Raw genomic sequence first — 22,747 nt, forward strand, 5'->3', positions numbered from 1 at the left:
ATTTGCCTCAAGGTTCCTTCAGCTGTAAATGCACATGGAACTCACTCTCTCTCTCTCCGTCTCGTTCAGATTACGATTAGCGAGGATGAACGAGGAGATGAGGGAATCAGACGGACCCTTCGGACAGCCAGGTCAATACCCCATCAGCAGTCCGACAGAGCAGCAGTACAAAAAGTGTATTCAGGAGTTTATCTGCCTCACCATTGAGGAATGTTAGGGGGCGCTCTCGAGCGGTCACAGACTGTGGGAAACTGATTAACAAAAATAGCTTTAGCAAGGAACTGATATCTTCACCGTCCCCCCTTCATGAGCAGTTAGTTTACACGTTGTGTTCGTATATGTACGTGGATAACAAAATAACGCATATTTACGGTATGCGACAGTGAAAAGAGACGTTTTTAATGTATGTGCAACCGTGACATTAATTGCAATGTAAAAATGCGTTTAACGAAACGGCCTCATCTCATAGGACTGAGTTAAAGTTCGTTTATGAATTTTGAATAATTCAGAATAAGATTTCCTAGTGTTATTGAGTCAACATGCGCAAAATATGACTGTGCACTTTTCCTACCGACAGTATTTGTTTTTTTGAGTTTTTCGTTTTGTTTGTTACTCGGCGTATTGTTATTGTTGTTGTACTTTTTATTTATGTTCCGTCCTGCGGAGAAGTGCAATGAAAACTGGAATGCGGCTGATCTGTATTCAGCTCCATTATGCTCTTTTTCTAACGTACAGAAGGCATTTGAGTTAACTAAACCTTTGCTTATATTTCACATTTAAAAACCACTGACCTCGACTAGCTCCACTCATCAGAGCCCTCATGCGCTCATGAAACTGGTGTTTGTGCTGCCCCTTTAAAGTTTAAGAGAGATGTCATCTATTCTAAGTATTTATAGAAACTATAGCAATTGTCTGTTTTATATATTTGGACTCGTATTGCAAAGCTCCCCAATGACTGTAATGTGATTTCTATTGAAAACTGCTTGTCTAGATGGGTCTCTAATGTCCGTCGGTACGTGCATGCGTTTACTAGCTCGCATATCAGGGCTAAGTGCCTGTCTGCATTAGCAAGCATGGTTACTTACTTTAGTCATTCATTATGTGAAAATGCATGACAGCAGATGGCATCTGCTTTGTATTTTTTGCCCACATCTATTTTAAATGCCAGTTTTAAATGAAGACATTCTTGGGTCAGAAGTGGGTTTCATATGACTGATGCTTGATGGTCAGCACGGTGTCAACATAAAAACAAATGTATGTGTTGATACAGTTACAAAAGTCATCTTACAGGCATTTAAAGATAGAAATCGTGCAAGTAAAAATAACCTTAAAGGAAAAAAGCTGGAGTCTGAAAATTGTACTGAATCGTTCAAGTTTGTTTTATAGCTGCAATCTGTAATTTTTTTATTAATAATAATAATGGTTCATTGGTTAAGCTGGCAGGTATGATTTATCAGAAAATGCCAGTTTGACATCATACATAACGATAAGTTTATAAAGTAAGCTGTAATTTTATGTTTCAAACTAAGATGGCGATAGAGAGGAAAAACTTACAGATTGCAACTTTTAAATACACATTTAATTCAGTGAGATTTAGTTTTTATTATTGAAAATAGAAAGGTATAGACGATTGATCATGCTAACATGGGTGTTGACAATATTATGAAATACTCTTGAGGCACCAGTTCAGTCATTGTGCTTTGTGTTATAAACTAAAGTTGAAGTGTATCGTTTCTTTGCATCATGTGGCAACCAAAACAAAAAAAAAGTATTGATTGATTATGAAAATATTCGCTTTTTAGGACATTGGTCGACTCAACAGAGTCTTACTCAACAGTGTTTACACTTCAGAGGAATCAGTACGTACTAATACTTTACATGTAGATGAAATATTAGCCTTGAAAATAAATGAAACACTTCACCTTTAACCGCTGAGCTGTGAATATGCTTTGAACTGCTTCTCTCTCTCTCTCTTTCTCTTTTGTTCAGCCGGTGTTTATTCATTTGAACTTTTTACTTGTTCAACGCCTTCTCTTGCGTCATTCGGTATACAATCTGTTTTCGCACTGGCACATGATGTTCTGTGTTCAGAGACATTCCTGTATTGTTTGTACATTTGTTTGTTACTGTTTGTAGGGCAGAAATCTATATAAAGAAACTTGTCTTTTGAAACACTGGCAAACAATAAAACAAGCAAAGTCTTGAGCTCTTACTTCTGCTTTTCTATCTCACATCTCTCTCTCTCTTTCTGCATCAGTCCGTAAATTCATCTGAACAGCTGTGTTAGGTTAAGAAATGATGAAGGCTTTTGCAGACAGAGAGCTACGGGGGTTGATCTTTGATTTGTCTTTTGAGAGACACCCATAATGCAATTTTCCTTTAAAAAATATCCCTGTTTAAATTCACGTCTCTAGGGAGGATATGGTTTCAGTGCTGTCATTATCATGATTTCCATCGTGATGATTATTATTATCTAACTTGGTATCATTCATCTTTTAGAATCCAGTATAGCTGCATCTCCATCGAGGGTAAAGCACAAGAATTTACGTGTGAGTTATATGAACACTGTTTATTTGTGGGCTGTGGTTCCGTCACTTGGTGGTATTTTATGGGTCTCTTACCTCATTTTTAAGGGTGTTGTGCTTATAATAAATCAGGGATTCGTGGACTGATATAGTGTCTTGAGAAGGTGGGTTATCTTCAATTGTTGGTCTTTGAACAGCAACTTCTTTCTCAGGTTTTGCCTTTAAAAGAGAAACATTTATTATAGCACAAACATTTGTGACCCCAAAAAGTGTTTTGACACTTTATTTTAGATTAATGCATTTAGTAAAGACTTTATCCAAAGTCACTTACAATGTATTCAAGACATTTGTTTCCTGGGAATGTAACCCACAAAATGAAACAAAACAAAAACAGAAAGTGTCCAAATACTGTTTGTCTTGCAAATTTATAAATGTTTTGTCATTTTAGTGGAAGCGATTTTTGACACCTATTTTTTTCCTTGCTGCTGTCCACTGGCACGTAGAATATTAATTTTACTTTATTCCTAAAATGTGTGCAAAAACAGCCAGCAGCAAGGACATGAATTCATGGCAGAGGCTGAGGATGTCCTCCAGTAACTGGATAATCATTTTTGGGGAGTCTTGAATTTTGAATAAACTTGTTTCCTTTTTTAGACGTCACCACGTGCACTGGCCTCTTTTGGGAGTTTTCGCACATGGCTTCACACACCTCCAAAACAATAAGTGTTTGGCCCCTCATGAACCACACATGCATGAGACTGACTGCTGCCTTAACAGGACATGAAGAGCGGTGCTGAAGAACGTCTTCAGATAAATAAAGAATAATATGTGTGGAATAGAGATCTATTTTAGTGCAATAAGTTGTTTTGTATCGTATTTAGTCCGACTCTGGGTGTATTTCTGTGTTTAATAGTTTTATGGTATTTTTAACATGATTTTCTTCAAATATTAATAGTAATATTCATGAATGTTTTCGGTATTTTTTCCAGGATTCAGAATTGTCTCATAAGTTTTTAACTCTGCAATAAAACGTGTATTTTAAATATTGTTTATCAGTAATACATCCATCTACAAGAAAGATAGGAAATCACTTCGAACAAAGTAGTTAGTTGTTGTTTTTTTACAATTTGAAAATTGTTTTTGAAAAGAATATGAAAATATATAAAAGATATACAACTTCTTCTTTATTATTATTCAATCTTAATTATTGTTATTAATATTTTATAATACTATTTCATTAGCCTATTATATTTTATATTACGTTTATTCTTGTTATTAATTATTATTATTAAAGTTCAGGCATATATCATTTTAGTGCGTAAAAGAAAAAAGAACAGTATGGATACATTAATGAACACACGTCTTATGCCATGTGTATGCTGCATAATGTTAATAAATAGTTCAGCACGTGTTATATTATTCTATGTCAGTTATATAAAGAGATGACGTTGTTCTCCATTACAGCTGACACGGAATGAAAGCTTACGTCAATGACGCGTTTCCAATAGAAACGGGAAAGCGTGTTCTCGTAAAGCGGTGCGGTATTTTCCATTCTACAGTTGCACAATTGCTGATCTCAGTGCGCGTTACAGAACGTGTGCTCAGTGCGCATGCGCAGCGTCGAGGCCATGGACAGGAAGCGCGACTGAACGCCGCTGATAAGCAGGCTTTGGATGTTCCGGGAGCACTCCAGCCTTCCTCTGCTGGGATTTTAATCCGGACGTTTTATTACGAGCTGAAAAATCGACGATTATACAAGCAGCGTGCCCAGTCGCGGTTCTCGGTGACTGATGGAGCTGTATTTTTGTACCAATCGTCGTTTATTTTCGAGCGAACTGTAGGGCCGGCGTAACAATGAAGGCCTAGAGTCCAGATCTGAGGGGTTTAAAGCTCTCCAGTGCTCCCGGACTCCAGGATCAACAACACACGCAGGTATCGATATCACGCTAAAATACATTAACGACATATACATCCATTGTGTGTGTATTCGCGCTGCGTGTTTTATGAGCAGTGCGCAGGATGTAATGTGAATAAATGTGTTTTTCGCAGGTCGTGATGGAGTGGGGGGTTGGGGTCTAGTTTCATTTCGCACTACTGTTTTCATGATGAGTTGACATTTCAGAATGTTTTATATGTTAGATTGTAACAGCGATTGGTTGCTAAGCAGCTGCGGTCGACGGATTATACAAAGTAACAAAATGACGTCTGTAGTTTGTAACATGTCGTCAACAATGTAACACAAACATAAATGCATATATATATATATATATAAAACTATGGAAATGCTTATGTTTATTTTGTCTTTTTTATTTTGTTGACAACATTAGCGCAGTTTTGGAAAAGGGTGGAGTCATTTGCTTGCTGTAAACATAATGTATTATCGTAATAAAAGTCTGTTATACCACATTTTATGAGTAGGAATTATATAACGTGTCGATATTTTCCCCACATGAATCTTCACTGTATTTGTTTTGCTCTTTTTATTTATTTATTTATTTAAATGTCATATCAATTTGCCCTGCAGGGGTCTCTGTGCATGCACATTTCTTTAATGGTCAAACAAATACAAAAATGACAAACAATCGTGATTGCATTTTTAATTTTGTATTTATCTGTTTATATATAGGGGTTTTCATTTTATATAATCGCAAAGGTTTTGCCTCTAATAGTGGATGGAGATGCATGAGATCTTAAAGGAACAGTTAACACCAGAAATGAAAATACTACCTTAGCAAGTGGCTTTATATATTTATTTTGTGTTTTGACATAAAAGATATTTTGAAGAATGGGTGAAAGCAAACAGTTCTGGGGCACTTTGACTACCATTGTCACGTATCGTACTATGGTATCGATGACGTCCAAGAACTGTTTGGTTATAAGCATTCTTCCAAATATCTTTCTCTGTGCTGATCAGAACCAAGACATTTATTCACATTTGGAACAACTCGAGAGTAAATGACAGAATTTGTATTTTTGGGTGAACTGTCCTGTCCCTTTAAGTCTTCTCACTGTGTTTCTTTACCAGCGTTGTGTTTTCTGTTCACATTCCACATCCAAATCGACCAAATCTTGTTTATTCGACATTCGCAGGCATGGCTTCGCAGCTGCAGGTGTTCTCTCCTCCGTCTGTGTCCTCCAGTGCCTTCTGCAGGGTGAAAAAAATGAAAGTGGAGAGCTGTGCTTGGGACGCTTCTAATGAAGCGTACAGTTCTGTGGGCCAAGTGTACAGCTTCAACCCTGCAGCGGGCCTCTCCTTCGGGGCGTCCGGCCTGGTATTCCCCCCGGCGTCTCGGGGGCAGGTGGTGGTCCGTGCCGCTGACAGCACCGGGAGCCACCAGCGCGGATCCAGTCGCAGAACCACCCATCACACAGAATCGCACTCCTCCCGTGGACAGAGGTACGGCGTGAAACGGAAGATCGAAGAAGCGGAGGCTTCGGGAGGCGGGGGCAGCGGGAGCGGAAGCGTTCAGATCCTGGAGGAGCTTTCGGCGCCCGCTTTCTCCGCCCGCACGGGAGGAACCGGGACCACCGCCCAGTCCATCCCCCACTCGGCCAATACCACCAAGAGCAGCAGCTCCAACGGGGAGGGGGACTACCAGCTGGTCCAACACGAGATCCTGTGCTCTGTCTCCAACAGCTATGAAGTTCTTGAGTTTCTCGGTCGGGGCACGTTCGGGCAGGTGGCCAAGTGCTGGAAAAGAGGAACTAATGAGATCGTGGCTATCAAGATCTTGAAGAATCATCCATCTTATGCGCGTCAGGGGCAGATAGAGGTATGTTATGAATGCCTTTACTTGTATGAAAGATGCATTTTGCAATGTATTCATGGTTGCAGTCTTCTCTTTTCTTCTTATTCCACGATGTATCTTCCATTTAAAGCAGGGGTGTCAAACTCATTTTAGGGTAAGGGCCGGATGGAGAGAAAAGTGACAATGTGCGGGCCGAATCACCTTTTTTAAACCAAATTGCACCAAATTACAAATGAATTAGCAAAAAAACTAGAAAGACATACTGTTCTGTAAAAGGTGCATTTAATAAATCCTCAGAACGGTTCAATAACACTCTTATTCCTCTTTGAAAAAACTATTTTGTTTAGGTAAAGGCAATCAAAACCCTTTCCTTTGAATAAAAATATTTTTTGTCAGATACTTTTTAAACTAGTAATGACAAAAATGCAACAGACTCTATTTGTGTACAGACGGTCACATTAAATATGAACCATACAAGCTATACAATATAATTCACTAATAGGAAAAACTGCCTTAACATATTTAACAATTAGTACAGCAGTACAACTTCACTTTGGATATGAACATTAAATATATACTAGAAATTTCCTTTAACAACAAAAGATCTAGATCGCATCTGCATTATGATTTTAATTCCTGACATCTCTTTTCTTCAACCACATCAATCTCATGATGTCATTTAGCTGTCTGTTTGTGAGTCGAGAGCGCAGGTTGGACTTGTTAATGTTCATTACCGATTCTTGATGAATTCTCCCTCTGAAAACGGCTTTGATCCCGCTGCGATTTCGTTGGCAATCAAATAGCGTTACAGCTTCATCAGTCTCTGTTCTTTTTGTGAACATTGACTGCTTTTTTCCGAGGCTAAAGTTAAATTATTGGCTTTTCGAAGTTGTCCAGTGTATTTATCATATTTCTCTGCGTATATATCATAGTGCCGTTTAATATTGTACTCGTTTTGCACAGCCACGGCTTGTGAGCAGATTAAACATACCGGCCTACCGTTGAACTCACAGAAGAAATACGTCTTCTTCCGTCAGTTTTCTTTATTTGGACATTTTAAAATCACTGGTCCTTGCCGCACAACTTAGCCGACTTTGTTTTCGAAATGTAGGCGGCGCTTCAGAATGCGCATGCTTGTTAGGGGTTCCGGCAGAAGCCCAATTAAATGATCAATGATAAAATAAAAAATTTAATAAAACAAAACATAATATGGCAGCGAAAACCTGATTGTATTAATAAACTTTAAATTAATTAAAATAATAATAAACTTTTATTTCATATTTGTATTATTTTTCAAATCTTCCCTCGGGCCGTATTGGACGCCTTATCGGGCCGGATACGGCACGCGGGCCGTATGTTTGACACCCCTGATTTAAAGCCTTCATGCCCTGTAGTTTTACCCAGAGCTGTTGAAAACTGGGGTTGAGACACACTTTGTGTTTCATGGAGTGCTCAATAGCTCCAAACAAATCCGTACTGCCAACCTATTTGAATGGATTTTAGCGGGACGGACAACAGCAACTATATTTGCATAAATTGCTATTACCACATTGTGTACACTGAATACTACATTGCCTACTTTTATAGCAGCATTTTGTCTGGAGAGGAATATGAATATAAGAAATGTCTGTCAACTTATCAAATGTATCAAAATGCCATATTTCACCAACTGTGCAGCAAATCCGTTTGGGAGAAATTGATAGAATGAGTTTCAGTTTAGTGTTTAGAACGATTGGTCACTCCATGACACAAATTACTTCCTTATTCCATTCTTCCAAAGAATGTCTGTGCTAGTGTCATAACGCTGTTTTTCAAAGGCTCTAGTTTTACCCATAAAGGCATTCTGGTGATAACGTATAAACAAACAAACTGCAATGCTATGCAGGTGTTTCATTTGTCAACAGAGACGTTGCCTAACAACCGGACTGTGAAAGATAATACTATGCTGTTCAGGTCTTGCAGGTGTGCATTTATCAACAAAAGGGCATATAGCGTGTTTTGCATACTTGTGTCTGCAAACAGTTTTTCTTCCTGTAACACTGATTTGCTTGAGAGAACACAACCACCAATGTGGATTTCCATGCGTGATTTCAGGTGGAAATCTGATTTCATGCAGAATTTTGTTGCTTCTTAAGAGGATCGTTCACCTAAATATAGTGTGCAAGTGTGCGACTTTCTGTCTTTTTCTGAACACAAAAGAAGATATTTTGAAGAATGTTGGCCACCAAACAACATTGGCTTCCATTGGATGAACACAAAACCACTGAGGCATTTCTCAAAATATAATATTTTGTCTTCCACAGAATAAAAGGTAATACAGGCTTTGAACAACATGAAGCTGAATTTTAATATTTAGGTGAACTACTCGTGTGTACAATTTAGCGGCATCTAGTGGTGAGGTTGCGAATTGCAACCAATGGTTCACTCCACTCCTCCCTTTCAAAGCACTACGGTGGCTGACACAGAACTAAGATGTCGTCACAATTTCGCTTCTTTGCCGAAGGAGATAACATTTAGGAAGCGCCCTCTGTAGAGCAGTTTGTCCGTTTAGGGCTACTGTAGAAACAACATGGTGAATTCCATGTAAGGGCACCTGCGGTGTATGTAGATAGAAATAGCTCATTATAATATAATAAAAACATAACGCTTCATTATATAAGGTCTTTATACACCTCTGAAGACATAGTTATGTGTATTATATTGCATTTGTCAGTAGTTCCTCCAAAGAAATTACACATCGAGGAAGTTGGAAATTCAAACTCCTAAATCGGATGTAAACCATGCGCATTAACACACTGTAAATCTCTTCCAGGTGAGCATATTAAACCGGCTCAGTGCAGAAAACGCAGACGAGTTCAACTTCGTTCGCTCCTACGAGTGTTTCCAGCACAAGGGCCACACATGTCTTGTGTTTGAGATGCTGGAGCAAAACCTCTATGACTTCCTGAAGCACAGTAAATTCAGCCCGCTGCCCCTGAGGCACATCCGACCCATCCTGCAGCAGGTGGCCACGGCTCTGATGAAGCTCAAGAGTCTGGGACTCATTCACGCTGACCTTAAGCCGGAAAACATCATGCTGGTGGACCCCATCAGACAGCCCTACAGGGTGAAGGTCATCGATTTTGGATCGGCCAGTCACGTCTCCAAAGCCGTTTGCTCAACTTACCTGCAGTCTCGCTACTACAGGTGGATGCGATTATCTATAATCTGTTAATATACAAGAGATGCATTAATATTAAATCTCACAGATTTGTTTTTAGAAACATTTTACTTATTTTATGGCATAATCTTTTTTGTACCAGAGAAATGCAGTTTATAATATTGAAATGTTTTTCTTTGTATCAACAGAGCACCTGAGATTATTCTGGGTCTGCCTTTCTGTGAAGCCATTGACATGTGGTCGCTGGGCTGCGTCATTGCAGAGCTCTTTCTGGGCTGGCCTTTATATCCAGGAGCTTCAGAATATGACCAGGTCACATATTATTATTATTATTGTTTTAAAGAATATTGACCCCATTGACTTTCACTGTATGGACACATAACAGCATTTCTCAAAATATCTTTTGTGTCCCTCTGAACAAAGCCACATACCGGTTATGAACAACATGAGGATGAATAAATGATGACAGAATTTTCATTTTTAAGTAAAACTTGCGTTAATATCCACTGTTGATATCGGCAGTCTGCAGAATTTTCTGCGCAAACGTGCAAACAACTTTGTGGTCGTTTTTGCGGTTTCACTTTATTTGCATAATTGCTTCGGTAACAAAGCCTTGCATGCAAATAAACAACAGACTCGATAGATGTACACTCCTGAAAAAGGACCCTGCAGTTTCTAACCTTGTTTTTTTTTTTCTAGATTCGGTACATTTCTCAAACACAGGGTTTGCCTCCAGAGTATCTGTTGAGCGCCGGCACAAAGACCAGCCGTTTCTTCAACAGAGGACCAGATTCTAGCTACCCACTGTGGAGGTTGAAGGTCAGCGTATGACTAGAATAGTTCGTATTAGAAAAATGTTGCTTAATATTCACTGCTAATGAACTGATCTTTCTGTTTCAACAGACCCCATCTGAGCATGAGAGCGAAATGGGCGTCAAGTCCAAAGAAGCAAGAAAATACATCTTTAATTGTTTAGATGACATGATGCAGGTATATAGAAACACAATGTTTAATGATTGGATAAGCATCATTTTGGATAAACATCCATCATCTCATCCTGTAAATTGTTTTACTAGGTCAATCTGCCCAGTCACTTAGAAGGGACGGACATGTTGGCGGAGAAGGCGGACCGACGGGAGTTGATTGATCTGTTGAAGCGGATGCTGAGATTGGATGCTGATAAGAGAATAACGCCAACAAAGACCCTGGGGCAGCCGTTTGTCACCATGACCCACCTGGTCAACTTCCCACAAAGCTCACAGTAGGTTTTCACTCCACTTCCTTTCAAAAGACGACAAAGGATATTTCGAGCACTTGTTGATTCCCATCTTAATCTTGCAGCATGAAGTCGTGCTTCCAGAACATGGACATCTGTAAGAGACGAAACGGTAGCTATGAGAATGGGAAAACCCTGTTTGCTGCTAACGCTGTTCCTGGAACAGCAGGAAACCTGACTGTGACCTTCAGCAGCCAGCTCAACCAACACAGCCAGGTGAATCATCTGAAAACATACACGCACAGAGTTTCACACATTGTAGAACTTTTCCTTTAATCGTTGTGAAATGCTTTCAGGTTCCGTCTGCTGGTGGCGCTGTACCTCTCCTCAACTACCAACCGGCGCTTTACCAACAGGCCACCATAAACATCCCGGGCCTGGCCCAACCCAGCATCCCCCTGCAGACCCGGCCCTCTCAACTGTGCGCTCAGACTGAGCCTTTCCAACAGACCCTCATCGTCTGCCCACCAACCACTATCCAAGGGCTTCCGTCTTCTAGTAAAACCTCCAGCTATCCAGTCAGAATGGAAAACGGTGTTCCGGTTGTCCAGCAGAATCAGTCCGCACAGTCTCTTCAGATTCAGCCGAGCCTGCTTGCACAGGTAAGACTTGCAGATCTCTGTGTGGTAATATCTAACTCTTGACGTTTCACTGCTGCAATCAGATCACTTGATAATGAGTTTGAGAGAGCGGAGACGGCGCACCTGCGAGTGCCTTTAACCGGCACGTGAGATCACAGCCTTATGCCTGATTCTGACTTTTTGTCTAATCTTTCCATGATTTTTGCTCCTTTCCCTCCACGGTGCCCCTCCTCCGTAGGGCTCCTGTACGCCTCTGATGGTGGCCACGCTGCAGCCCCACACTGCGGGAGTGGCATCCCAGTACCCGCTGCCCCTGGCACTGGGCTGTGGGGCAGGAAGGTCTGCCCTGCTGGATCAGACAGCCACAGTGCTGGTAAAGAGAGACCTACCCAGTGTTTTACCACTAACATCATCAGCTCTCATTGGCCTTCTTCCTCTTTCCCAAATCCTGCTCACATTTCCTTCTTTTGTCTCTTTACTCTCTCTTTTCTCATTCCTTTTCATTTCTGTGCTGTGTTTTTTTTTCTGTTTTGTTTTTATTTCTTCTAATTCCTTTTATATATTGACGTTGTTCTTTCTGTCCGATGTTTGTTTTGATCTGTTCTTAATTGCTTTAATTATTTTTGTGCCGATTTCTCTTATTTATAGATTTTGGTAAATTACCCTTTCTGACTTTAATGAAATAAACAAAAATAATTTGTATTTATTACATTAAAATTTTGATCAAATTTTTTTTTAATTCCTTTGTTTTTGTGATTTTTCTGTTTATTTGGATCTTTGTCAGATTCATCTTTTCTGATTTTTTTGTAGTAATATAATTTATTTTATACATTTTTATCTCTATGTATTTTCCATCTTAAAATAATGAAAGAAAATAAAAAAGGAGATCAACTACTGAGATAAAAAAAAAAAATGAATAAAAATGATGTTGAAAAGGATGTCTTTTTGTCAGATCTCCCTTTTAACATCATTTTCATGTTCTGTTTAATCTCTCTATAGTTTTGATCAGATTTTTTACATTTTCTTTCACTATTTTTATCTTTCTGTCCGATTCTCCTTTTAAAAAAAAATCTGTTTAAAATTTTGTCATTTCTCTTGATCAAATTATTTTCCAAATTCTCTATTTGTTTTCTTAGTTCTAGTTTTATCCTTCTGAATAGCTCTTTTTTTGTTGGTTGTGTTCATTCTTTCGCTAGTCTTTTCCTAATTATTTGATCTTGTTGTCTGATCTCTGCTCCTTGCGCTTTCTCATCATTGTTCTCTGTTCCTTTCCTCGTTCTCCTTCTTTCCATCCCCACCCCATCATTCTCTCTCAGTGCAGGTCTGCTACAGGCATGGGAGGCATGTGCTGACTCTTCTGTGCTTTTGCTTGCAGCTTCTTGTTGTTGTGTGTTTTTTATATTCCCTGACCCCTCCTCCTCCCAGCCTCGCCTTCTGTTTGGCCCTCCTCCTCCTCTCAGGGGAGAAGACTGACCTTGTCCGCAGCTCAAAATCACTCACGATCACGTTCCTCTCTCTCTCATAGCCGTGTCTGTCTGCAGGGACGCTAGTGCTACCGGCGTGGCAGATCTTTCGGGCAGTTTTTTTTTGTGAAAAGACAATTTAACAGCAATGATTCTTTCCAACAGGTTGCCAGACTTCTTTTTCCTCCCTCCCCTTTATTTTTAATTCATGTTTTTTTTCATGCTCATGAAATTGTTTTGCATGCTGTGCTTGTCTTGGCTTTTAAGATCATTTGAGATGGCTGTGCTACATCTGAAGCTAGACACTGCCTTACGCCGCCTTGGAAGAGATTTGCTGTTTTTTTCATCATTTGTTCAGTAAATTTGTGTTCCGTCACACTGTTTGTGTTTTATCAGCATGTCAGTCGAGTTATGTGATTATCCTGGCATGTTATAGATGTTTAAATTCAGATTTTAATGGCCATCTATGCATTTACATCACTCGTGGTGTGGTGCAGGTTTGGTCATAGCTGTTTTACCCACAATTCATTTAGCAGTAAATCTCATTCAGCTTTATATTGACAGCCACAGTGGCACGCAGTGCGATTTTTGTTCTTTAAGTGCCAGTAAAGCAGATATTCTATGATTCTCCAGCAGGCCTGGCCAACGGGCACCCAGCAGATCCTCATTCCATCAGCATGGCAGCAGGTGCCGGGCATGACCATCCATAACCCCAACCACCAGTCCGTAGTGACCGAATCTCCTCTGGAGGCACTTCTGTCTCAGAGCTCTACCCAACAAACATCAAGCTGGAGGTAAACAGTTTTTAGCCAATCATCTTTCACAGCGTGCTATCGCTTAAGATGTTTCAAGTCTTTAATGCTGATGCTGGTTGTTTTTCTCCCACAGGGCGTCTCAGAGCGGTCAGCACAGCAGCGTTCTCCAACAAAACCCGCACATGCTGGGCGGTATCAATCAAGCCCAGACCCTCGGTCGAGGAACATCTGCGGTCACACGGTCACAGAATAAGAGGAGCAGGGTGTGCTGTGACAGTGGTAGCAGGTACTTACTGTTTACTTGGATTTTAAAGTGCCTCATGTCAAAGGGACTGTACACTAGGGGTGTAACAAAGTTGTTGATTTAATATATGATATCACAATATTTGACCATAACGTTATGGAAATGGAAAGTTAGTCAAGGATTTTCAATAAGAATTTTTACAAATTACAGTTAAGTTTTCTTCAACTAATACAAATTAAATAGACCTGTTACAACAGAATTTCAACACAAAAGTGAAGAAATTAAACAAAGCCTTAATATAGAGACCTTAAAGCAGTAAAAGGGTCAAAAGAATTATATTTTTGATCATCATATTTGAATTATTTAAAAAGTGTAATGCTTTAATACCCCGGTCTTCATTAATCCAAACTCTTTATTTATGCAGTTCTCATGTGGGCTCCCAGTCGTACAACGCCACCCTCACACAGCCCATCATTATCTCTGACACCCCCAGTCCTGCAGTCAGTGTTATCACCATACACAGCGATTCTGAGGAAGAGGACGAAAGGAAGTTCCACCCTGCTAGGTATCTGCCTGCCAATATTACAGTTTATATTTTCTCTGTGTGAATTTTCTCAGCGTAAAACTCATTCCAAAGGGTCACTAACAGGCAGTGTAGGGTGTAACGCATTACAAAAGTAACTATATTACAGTAATATATTAGTTTTTGCTCTAACACAGTAATATAACGCATTACTGATAAAATGTGGATGATATTATACCCGTTACAGTCTCCGTGTAACTGCAAGCTTTAAAGAGGTGTTTTAGGCTATACATTATACATTATAGTGACATTATAGTGAGCTCTACCATAATCACAAAAGTAGACGAGCAAACAAACGATCATGGTGAATTCCGACAGCGATTGTTACTTATATTGCGAAGTATGGGCCTTCTCTGTGCCTCTATTTTGTTTACTCGAGTAAATGCATCTGAAAACGCGATTGTGGGAACTCGACAACGCAATGAGGTGCTTTGTTTTCTTTGATACAGAATGTCTGCCTAAATATTGTCAAATTAGTATTAGTTTGTTTGATTAAAAAAATATATATATTACATTTAGTCATTTGGCAGACGCTTTTATCCAAAGCGACTTACAGTTGAGGAAACATTGGAAGCAATTATAACAACAGATTGTGATAGTCCAGGGATAAGATCTGATACAGACATTGACACTCGAATCCTAAAATATGAATTCCTGCATTGTAGACAGACCTGCGTTGTAGCTTACGGATATGTGCCAATTGTTTGATGCGGTATTTATTCCGCCACTGCTGCGCTGTGATTGGACGGCCGAGTACACATGGCCCGCCCGATGGATGCGTAATGAGCCGCAATAAGCTATATTTGAGCTATATTTTAGAAAAAGCTGTAGAAACCATCACATCGATTTAATGGTTATGATGGGAATTATGTTAGTCTTTAAATTGTATAAGTCTCTACTGGTATGTCTATTGATGAGACCATTAAATCATCCTCAAATAATGCCCAAAACACACTACAAAAAAGCTATTTAACAAAACCTAAAAGTTTTAAGTGCAGTTTAAATGGAAACCATTAGAATTTCTGTGGTATTTTTTTTCAGCAGGGTAGTCATACTTTTGTGGTTGTTTTGTTTAGTAACTCAAAAGTAGTGTAACGCATTACAACTGAAAGAAAGTAATATTATCATATAACTAATTACTTTTAAATGACAGTAACTAGTTATGTATATTTGATTACATTTTGGAGGTAACTTGCCCATCACTGCTAACATGACTTTATTTCAGCTGTGGGCCCAGCCAGAGAGCGAATGTGATCAGCTGTGTGACGGTCCATGACTCGGATTCTTCCACTGCCAGTCCTTTAACTCCAAAACCCCAGAACGGTCACATAGGGGTCCAATCCTCCCGCCTGTCCAAGTCCCTGGCTGTGGTAGCACCATCTGTGAAAACACAGCCTGGTGAAATCTCTATATCAGCCAAAGTCCCATCAGCTCTAGGTGAGTGTCTACTTTTTGTTGGCCAACAAGAACCTGGGTTCAAATCTGGTTTGGGTCATGGCTTTTCTTCTCTCTACCTCATCTGTCCTAGGTTAAAGGCTGAACATTTGTTTGATTGGTTCTTCTGTTTTAGGCCTTCCTCAGAATTACTACATGAAACCTAAGAGAGCCGCCACAAGGCAGCCCTGCAGCTCAGGGGAGAAAGTTACTGACCACCAACAGGACCTTAGCAGATCTCAACCACTTAACCTCAGTCAGGTGGGCACCTATCCTCAATACCCAGAGTTGTTTCACAAAGAGCATGTTTACGACTTTCCTTTATTTTTCAGACCACTGTCTCCTCGTCCCAAGAACCAGCCAGCGGCTCGTCTTCCTTGCGTCGACAGCAAACGTACCCACCAGCCTCCTCTCATTATTGTCTCCAGGAGGCGCCCTCATTCACCAGCAACCCCAGCTTGTACACTTACCCCGCCCCTGGAGCACTCGGCTCCACCTCCCACATGGAGCATCTGCTCATCCAGGGTTCACCCCCCTCCATACACATCCCACCCTCTAGTCACTATGCAGCCAGTCTTATCCCAAAGGACTCTTTAGGGGGTGTGGTCCACGGACTCTCCGCCCACTACCAGCAACATTACCCCGCCCATCCTTACGTCACCACGAGCACCACTAGAGGAAGCGGGACGTACAGCGGCTATCAGCTAAGCCCCAGAAGAGTCTCTCAGTATCCCTACATATGAAATGCACACGGATGTCGTGTAGGACCACGTCTTTCAATTTGACAACAGACAGACCTGCCATCAAAGTCACTGCAGTTGCTTTTAACTTCATTCTATTTATGTCGACTGTTTTAGAACTGATTTTAATATTTCAACGTTTTGTTTTTATTTCAAACATCTGTTCACTAAAGGTCCGTTGCATAATCGCAGGATTTCTGACATGTTTTTAATTCCTAAGCAGGAGCAAAATAATGATGCTGACATGAGAAGCAGGTATTGTGATAGTTTATCGCTCAACTAAAGTCCTTACACTAATCCTGTAACTTCTCTACACCTTGGTTTTAGAGTCACTGTTATGTTTTCTTAAATTATGTGTATGAAGCTGACTGGTTTTTCGACCACTGGAAGGTCAAGTCACGAAAGATGTGAAAAGGAAAAAAAATGCGTGTTCTGTACCCTCGTCGTATTGTTATTTAAGTTAGCAGTATATGTTAGTTAAAGAAAAGGCTGGTAGTATCGTAGAGTGTATGTTCAGAGACGTGTAAGTACATCAATTCTTCCTGGTTTTATTTTGTGCTAGAATGAATTATGTCTGAAATCATCCGTTACTTCTGGAAACGGAGGCGTCAGATACTCGGCTGAAGAGATGGATGTCAAGGCTCATGAAAATGTGGCGTTTAGAGTTCTAGTTAATACGTCACCTATATAACCATCATGAAACATTCAGTTTGCTGACGTTGTGTGGTTTGTTTGCAACATTTACCAGTTGTCTGCTTTTCACACTAGAGTACACCAAAAATAAACAGTCTGTAATATGGTGACGTTTGATATTTGTTGTGCTGTTAGGTGACAGTTAACATTGTGATATCTGAATAGATCTTAATGCTCAAAATGACACTGTGACTGACCTGCACGGTCCTCCTTGTTCTTGTCCCGATAACATGACGTGCCTTGACATTCTTCTAAACGTGTTTGGCAGTGTTTTTGAGTTCGGACGTTTGGCATCAACTAAGTACTGCATACATTTTGTAATGTCAACAATAGATTAAAACACCTCTGTTGTAATATCACCCAATAAACAAACAGCAATTTCATGTTGTGTCGCCTTGGTTTTCTTTTACCTCATTTTAATCATTTTTTAACAAGTATACATTGTATAAAGTGTGTGTGAACTCTAGCTATATATAAAATGTCTTATGACCGGAATACACTTTTAAAATCTGAACAGATTTGTTTTAAACTAGACCCATCATGCACTTGCAGACATACTGATCAAACCAGTCCAGACTACAAATCTGAGCAAATGTATTGTATTTTAGCCTTCAAATGACTACAAATGTATAGCTTGCACCTCGAAACTGCGGCAATAAATGTGTGATAAGATAAAAAATAACACGTTTATGGCATCAATCTAAACCGAATGTATTAGTGTTTGTTACTTCTCGTCAGTCAGGAAAACGAGCAAAGCGACGTTTTCATCCCGTCCTGTAGATGGCGCAGTTGGAGAGTGTTGCCGTCAATGCCGCATGATGGTGCGTGCCAAACGGTATATACTGCCCTAAGAAGGGCCCTACGGGAAAGGGTCCATATATTAAAACGTCACTCCAAATAAAGAGAAGATTACGTCGTATTTATTGCTCCGTCTGCCAAGTAAATATAAAACGGACAGATCCCTTTAGAGTATATACATCAAGAGCTTTTCTCCTCGAAGGGAGTAGGGCACAGGGATCACTTCTTCCACATGGCACGCTGGCTCAGTCTGTGGTTGTGAATAGTACCGGAAGTGTGTGTGTGTGTGTGTGTGTGTGGAAGGAGTAATGACGCGTTTAGAGCTCTGTGTCTTTATATCAGACCTTTCTGCTTTTATACACGCTTGAGGCTCGCGCGCGCGTGTTGTGTGTGTTTGTTAAGAGAGGCGGAGCGTTCACACATTATCATCATCATCATCATCCTCAGCAGCAGAAGAAGAAGAAGAAGATCAGCTGTTACTGCACAACATCACAGACTGAAATAAAGATGAGCCACAAGCACAGTAAATAAACAGTGTGACGGGAATCGACCAGGTAATGTGCATCATGCATGCTGCGTGTTGTGTAGGATTTTAGGTCTCACATACTCGTCACATGGCAGTTACGTTTGAAACGAGCAAAATGTGATTAAAATGATCATTATAAGAATGCAGAATATACTCTTTTAATGTATTGTAAGTGCAATAACTGTTACGTGTTATAATATGATGACTTGTGTTATGTGAGGATGCTCCTGTATCTCAGTATATAGCAGCACATGATCATGGGTTCATTTCCAAGGACACACTTATTCTAATAAAACGTGATGGTGGATTCTGATAATGGATTAAATGTTATGGTTTCCCACCTTTTAAGACTCACAATAGCGTATTGTTGCAAAGAATCTTTGCAGTTATATACAGGACAACCGGGGCTTTGTTGTAGTTGGTATCAGGAGGCAGATACCATCCTCGTATCTCAGCTTTCGTTTTGGGTTCAGGGCCGATCATCACTTTATAGTTAGGCTTTAGGTTTAGACTTTAAATTGTTTCTGTTGTTTTCTGATTCTTTTACTTCATTTGTTTCTATTTAAAGACATTTACAAAGAGTTAAGTGTATTAATGTAATGACAGATTACAACGTAATATCTAAATAATCACAATATCGGACAAGTATTAAATGAACGAAGCACACAAAAACAATATACGATTTGTATTACAGTTCATTGTAGTAGTTCGTAACCTTGTTATTATAAGGTTCTATCTGACATTTTTGTCAACGTTGAGTTATTCGCATAGTATTATTCTGTGACTATAACTTATTGACATTACCTGATGTTTTTTCTTTACGTGGTGTAGGCTACATTTTGGGACTTATTAGAAATCGATAAGATTTTATCTACAAAGTCATACGGAATGCAAAAACCGTGTTGCTCAATATCTCAAAACTGCCTGAAATGCAGATAGAATTGTATAATTTTAAGGCGACAAATTGTCATATGCCTGAAACAGAAAATGACTCACAATAAATTATAAGGCAGTTAATCGTCAGACAAATTTGATAACTGCTTGAGTTTGAAAAAATTGGTAATCATTGAAATTATTATCATACACGCAGAATAGCAAGACTGATGCCTCAATATCATCCTTTAAAAGTAAACAAAGTATTGCATTTTTATGGCATAATTGTTTTCCTTCTCATGTCTTTAGTGCCATCATGAATTTGGTCCGTCTTGTGTGTCGTCACAAGACAGCCCTGGCACTCACTGTCCTCTTCCTGTTTGCCGTCGTCCTTCTTTTCCTCGCCAAATGTACATCTGAGACACTCAAGCCGGCCGAATCCCCCGGGATGGCACCAAGGGCTGAGTCACGACAGAAGCACACAGAAGTTTCACCTCGTGCCAAAGAGCTATCCGCTTTTCTAGTTGTTCTCATCACCACGGGCCCGAAGTACACGGAGCGTCGCAGTATTATCCGGAGCACCTGGCTGACTAAACAGGATCCTGATGTTCGCTACTGGTTTGTCATCGGCACCGAGGGTCTACCGGCTGAGGACCTACAGAACCTCGGAACCGAACAGGTCCGTCACCATGACCTCCTCCTGCTCCCTGACCTCCGGGACTCGTACGAGAACCTCACGCAGAAGCTGCTTCACATGTACTCGTGGTTGGACCGAAACGTGGACTTTCAATTTCTCCTGAAGGCCGACGATGACACTTTTGCACGCTTGGATCTTCTCAAAGAGGAGTTGAAGACTAAAGAGCCCACCCGTCTTTACTGGGGTTTCTTTTCTGGACGTGGGAGAGTGAAAGCGGTCGGGAAGTGGAAGGAAAGCGCTTGGGAACTGTGCGATTACTACTTACCCTACGCTTTGGGTGGGGGTTACGTGCTTTCTTCTGATCTTGTGCACTACATACGACTAAACGTGGGGTTTCTGAAGACGTGGCAGAGCGAGGACGTCTCATTGGGGGCGTGGCTTGCCCCCGTGGACGTGAAACGGCTTCACGATCCGCGCTTCGACACGGAGTACAAGTCGCGCGGATGCAGCAATAAGTATCTGGTCACTCACAAGCAGAGTTTAGAGGACATGTTGGAGAAGCATCAGACGCTACAGAGGGACGGGCGTCTGTGCAAGGAGGAAGTCAAACTGAGGCTCTCTTATATTTACGACTGGAGCGTCCCACCTTCTCAGTGTTGCCAGCGCAAAGATGGCATCCCATGACCCCCTCCATCGTGTGTATTTTCAGTCGCTATTTATTTATTTATTATTAATGTTGTGTTTGTTGACCTGCAATATTTTGAACCTTTTAAAAAGGTTTTTAACTTCAAGACAATGTTGCAGAATGATACAGAAAAGCTGCTTTTTATGGTTGCCTAAAGAGTCAGTTTACTTGTTGTATAGAAAGTATGATTCTGGGTAAAGTGGTCTTTGTGATCACGTTTTTTGCTGTGTTCTCGACTTCTTCTTGTTTTATTTTTTGTGTCAATCATCTATTTCATTGTACTTTTATGTTTACAAACCTGAGATGGTAAACTCTGAAGAGTCTTATTGCAGTGTTTCATGTATTGTACATGTTCAGCTTTGTGACTGAATTGAAATGATGTACCTCAAGGTGTTATTAAATGTTCCTTTTATGTTGTTTCTACGCTATGTCCATCCATGTGACTCTTTATTGACGAAAAATGTTTAGACCTCTGAGATAAGATTTGTTGCTTAATTTGAAACGACATCATGGTCAAAATACTGTAGATAACACACCATAACATACAACATACGGATACCATTGACTACCAGTGTAGGAAAAATTTCTTTGTTCTGTTTTAAAACAAAAGATGATATTTTGAAGAATGTTGAAAAGCAAACTGTTCTGGGGCACTTGTGACTACCATTGTCATTTTGGTTACAATCATTCTTCCAAATATCTTTCTCTGTGTTCATCAGAACAAATACATTTATACAGATTTGGAACAACTCAAGAGTGAGCAAATGATGACAGAATTTTCCAAAGTTTCTCATGTGCAATTGTGTATTAATTCTGGGTTTGGTTGTGGCTGAATACAAAAAATGTATGCCTAATATTACATGGTTTTAGAATATGATACAAAATGATGCGGTCAAATAATAATTTGCACAGCTTCACTATTTTTTTCATGGCTGGTATTGCAAAAGAAGTGAAATAAGTAGATTTCAAAATAAAGGTACTGTGAGCCGAGGATGACGTATAAATCTCTTCTGATTGTTCTTTAATATTTAATATATGCAATAATATTTATAGAGGATAGTTGTGAGGAACAGACACATTTGTGTGATATTTCAATGCTTTGTTAATTGTTGAGTTCATACACCACATCCAGCCAGTGCCAGTGATCCTAGCAGTAGTGGTAGTCTCAATGAATTACAAACAGCTCTTTCAATTTCTTCTTTGGTTTTCCATGAAAAACGTTGGAAATCATGAAAATAATTTGAGTTTTTGGGTTTATTTCAACACACCTAAAAGATCTGCACAGATAGAGTGAAATGCTTGTTTTTAACTGCATGGATGCGGTTTGGTGCTGTGGAATGCAGCTGCAGACATGTACCTGCATGAGTTTGTGGCGTCTCTTGCGCAGCTCCTGCTCCAGGTCAGATGGCGGACTCTTCTCTCTGTTGATCTAGTCTTCTGTGCTCCAGTCCATACATTATAAACAGTTAAGCCTCCTATAGCACTGTGCTGCCAAAATCCAGTTAACTGTAGTTTTGTTGTAGTACACTTGTTAACTGAACTGCAGTTTAACCCGCTTTTTGTTTTACTGTAGTTCAACTCGTTGATCTGTAGGGATTGTGACCATTAATTCTGGTCTTCAGTTGGTTGACATGTATCAGCCGCACAGCTGGAACTGTCTGATGGACAGAAAGTCGTTTGTAATGTATAATGTAATATATAACGGTAAGGGTTTTTTATAAAGTTTGTGTGGCAGGCCATAATGTTTTCAGAAATAAACTGAATCTACCTGTTTTTTGGTCCTTGTGTAACATTCAGTTTGAAATTACCTTTGGAACAAAACCATAGAGGTGTTAATAAATTCTCGAAATAATTTCTTGGCATTGTATGACTTGGCCCTACATTGCACATACACTGTAAAAAATATATTTTACAAAATTGATCAATTTTTTTAAAGATTTTCATGTCTTTTTTCAAATACGGTCGTAAAACATAAAATTACAGTTATTTTACGGTTATATCTTGTGCCCCAGCTGCAAGGAAATT

General features: G+C 39.9%; 3 protein-coding genes across 6 annotated transcripts in view; all 3 read left to right on the forward strand.

Moving 5' to 3' along the window:
• The window catches only part of acap3b (ArfGAP with coiled-coil, ankyrin repeat and PH domains 3b), a 48,818-nt gene extending 45,114 nt beyond the window's left edge, over positions 1 to 3,704 (forward strand). Inside the window, exons 24-26 of the mRNA XM_079483145.1 lie at positions 70 to 131; positions 2,500 to 2,549; positions 3,180 to 3,704. Coding sequence (XP_079339271.1) covers positions 70 to 131; positions 2,500 to 2,549; positions 3,180 to 3,248 — 181 coding nt within the window. The 3' untranslated portion in view covers positions 3,249 to 3,704. The remainder of the gene's footprint in view (positions 1 to 69; positions 132 to 2,499; positions 2,550 to 3,179) is intronic.
• Positions 3,705 to 4,060: 356 nt separating this feature from the next.
• On the forward strand, positions 4,061 to 17,602 carry hipk1b (homeodomain interacting protein kinase 1b). 4 transcript variants are annotated; one of them, XM_079483390.1, is made up of 16 exons: positions 4,129 to 4,457; positions 5,616 to 6,298; positions 9,087 to 9,460; positions 9,623 to 9,746; positions 10,134 to 10,253; positions 10,338 to 10,424; positions 10,511 to 10,695; positions 10,776 to 10,926; positions 11,007 to 11,312; positions 11,530 to 11,664; positions 13,388 to 13,548; positions 13,643 to 13,795; positions 14,178 to 14,318; positions 15,562 to 15,773; positions 15,907 to 16,031; positions 16,103 to 17,586. In XM_079483390.1, the coding sequence occupies exons 2-16, from the start codon at positions 5,618 to 5,620 to the stop codon at positions 16,511 to 16,513; spliced, it is 3,366 nt and encodes a 1,121-aa protein (XP_079339516.1). In that variant the 5' UTR covers positions 4,129 to 4,457; positions 5,616 to 5,617; the 3' UTR covers positions 16,514 to 17,586. The 4 variants fall into 4 exon arrangements, with proteins under 4 accessions (XP_079339518.1, XP_079339519.1, XP_079339516.1 ...); XM_079483391.1 differs by having other exon boundaries at positions 13,391 to 13,548; positions 16,103 to 17,585; XM_079483392.1 differs by lacking the exon at positions 11,530 to 11,664 and having other exon boundaries at positions 4,061 to 4,457.
• A 467-nt stretch (positions 17,603 to 18,069) lies between these two features.
• Positions 18,070 to 22,568, forward strand: b3galt6 (UDP-Gal:betaGal beta 1,3-galactosyltransferase polypeptide 6). The gene is made up of 2 exons (XM_079483226.1): positions 18,070 to 18,555; positions 19,710 to 22,568. The coding sequence occupies exon 2, from the start codon at positions 19,717 to 19,719 to the stop codon at positions 20,719 to 20,721; it is 1,005 nt and encodes a 334-aa protein (XP_079339352.1). The 5' UTR covers positions 18,070 to 18,555; positions 19,710 to 19,716; the 3' UTR covers positions 20,722 to 22,568.
• The last annotated feature ends 179 nt before the right edge of the window (positions 22,569 to 22,747 follow it).

This window comes from Barbatula barbatula (assembly GCF_947034865.1).
Source record: "Barbatula barbatula genome assembly, chromosome: 20".
Classification (NCBI taxonomy): domain Eukaryota; kingdom Metazoa; phylum Chordata; class Actinopteri; order Cypriniformes; family Nemacheilidae; genus Barbatula; species Barbatula barbatula.

Excerpts from the sequence above, each read along its gene's own strand:
- hipk1b (XM_079483390.1), top strand. The coding sequence starts at position 5,618 with ATGGCTTCGCAGCTGCAGGTGTTCTCTCCTCCGTCTGTGTCCTCCAGT. Across the intron at positions 6,299-9,086 it reads CGCGTCAGGGGCAGATAGAG|GTGAGCATATTAAACCGGCT; the intron begins GTATGTTATGAA and ends AATCTCTTCCAG. Across the intron at positions 10,927-11,006 it reads AGCTCAACCAACACAGCCAG|GTTCCGTCTGCTGGTGGCGC; the intron begins GTGAATCATCTG and ends AAATGCTTTCAG.
- b3galt6 (XM_079483226.1), top strand. The coding sequence starts at position 19,717 with ATGAATTTGGTCCGTCTTGTGTGTCGTCACAAGACAGCCCTGGCACTC.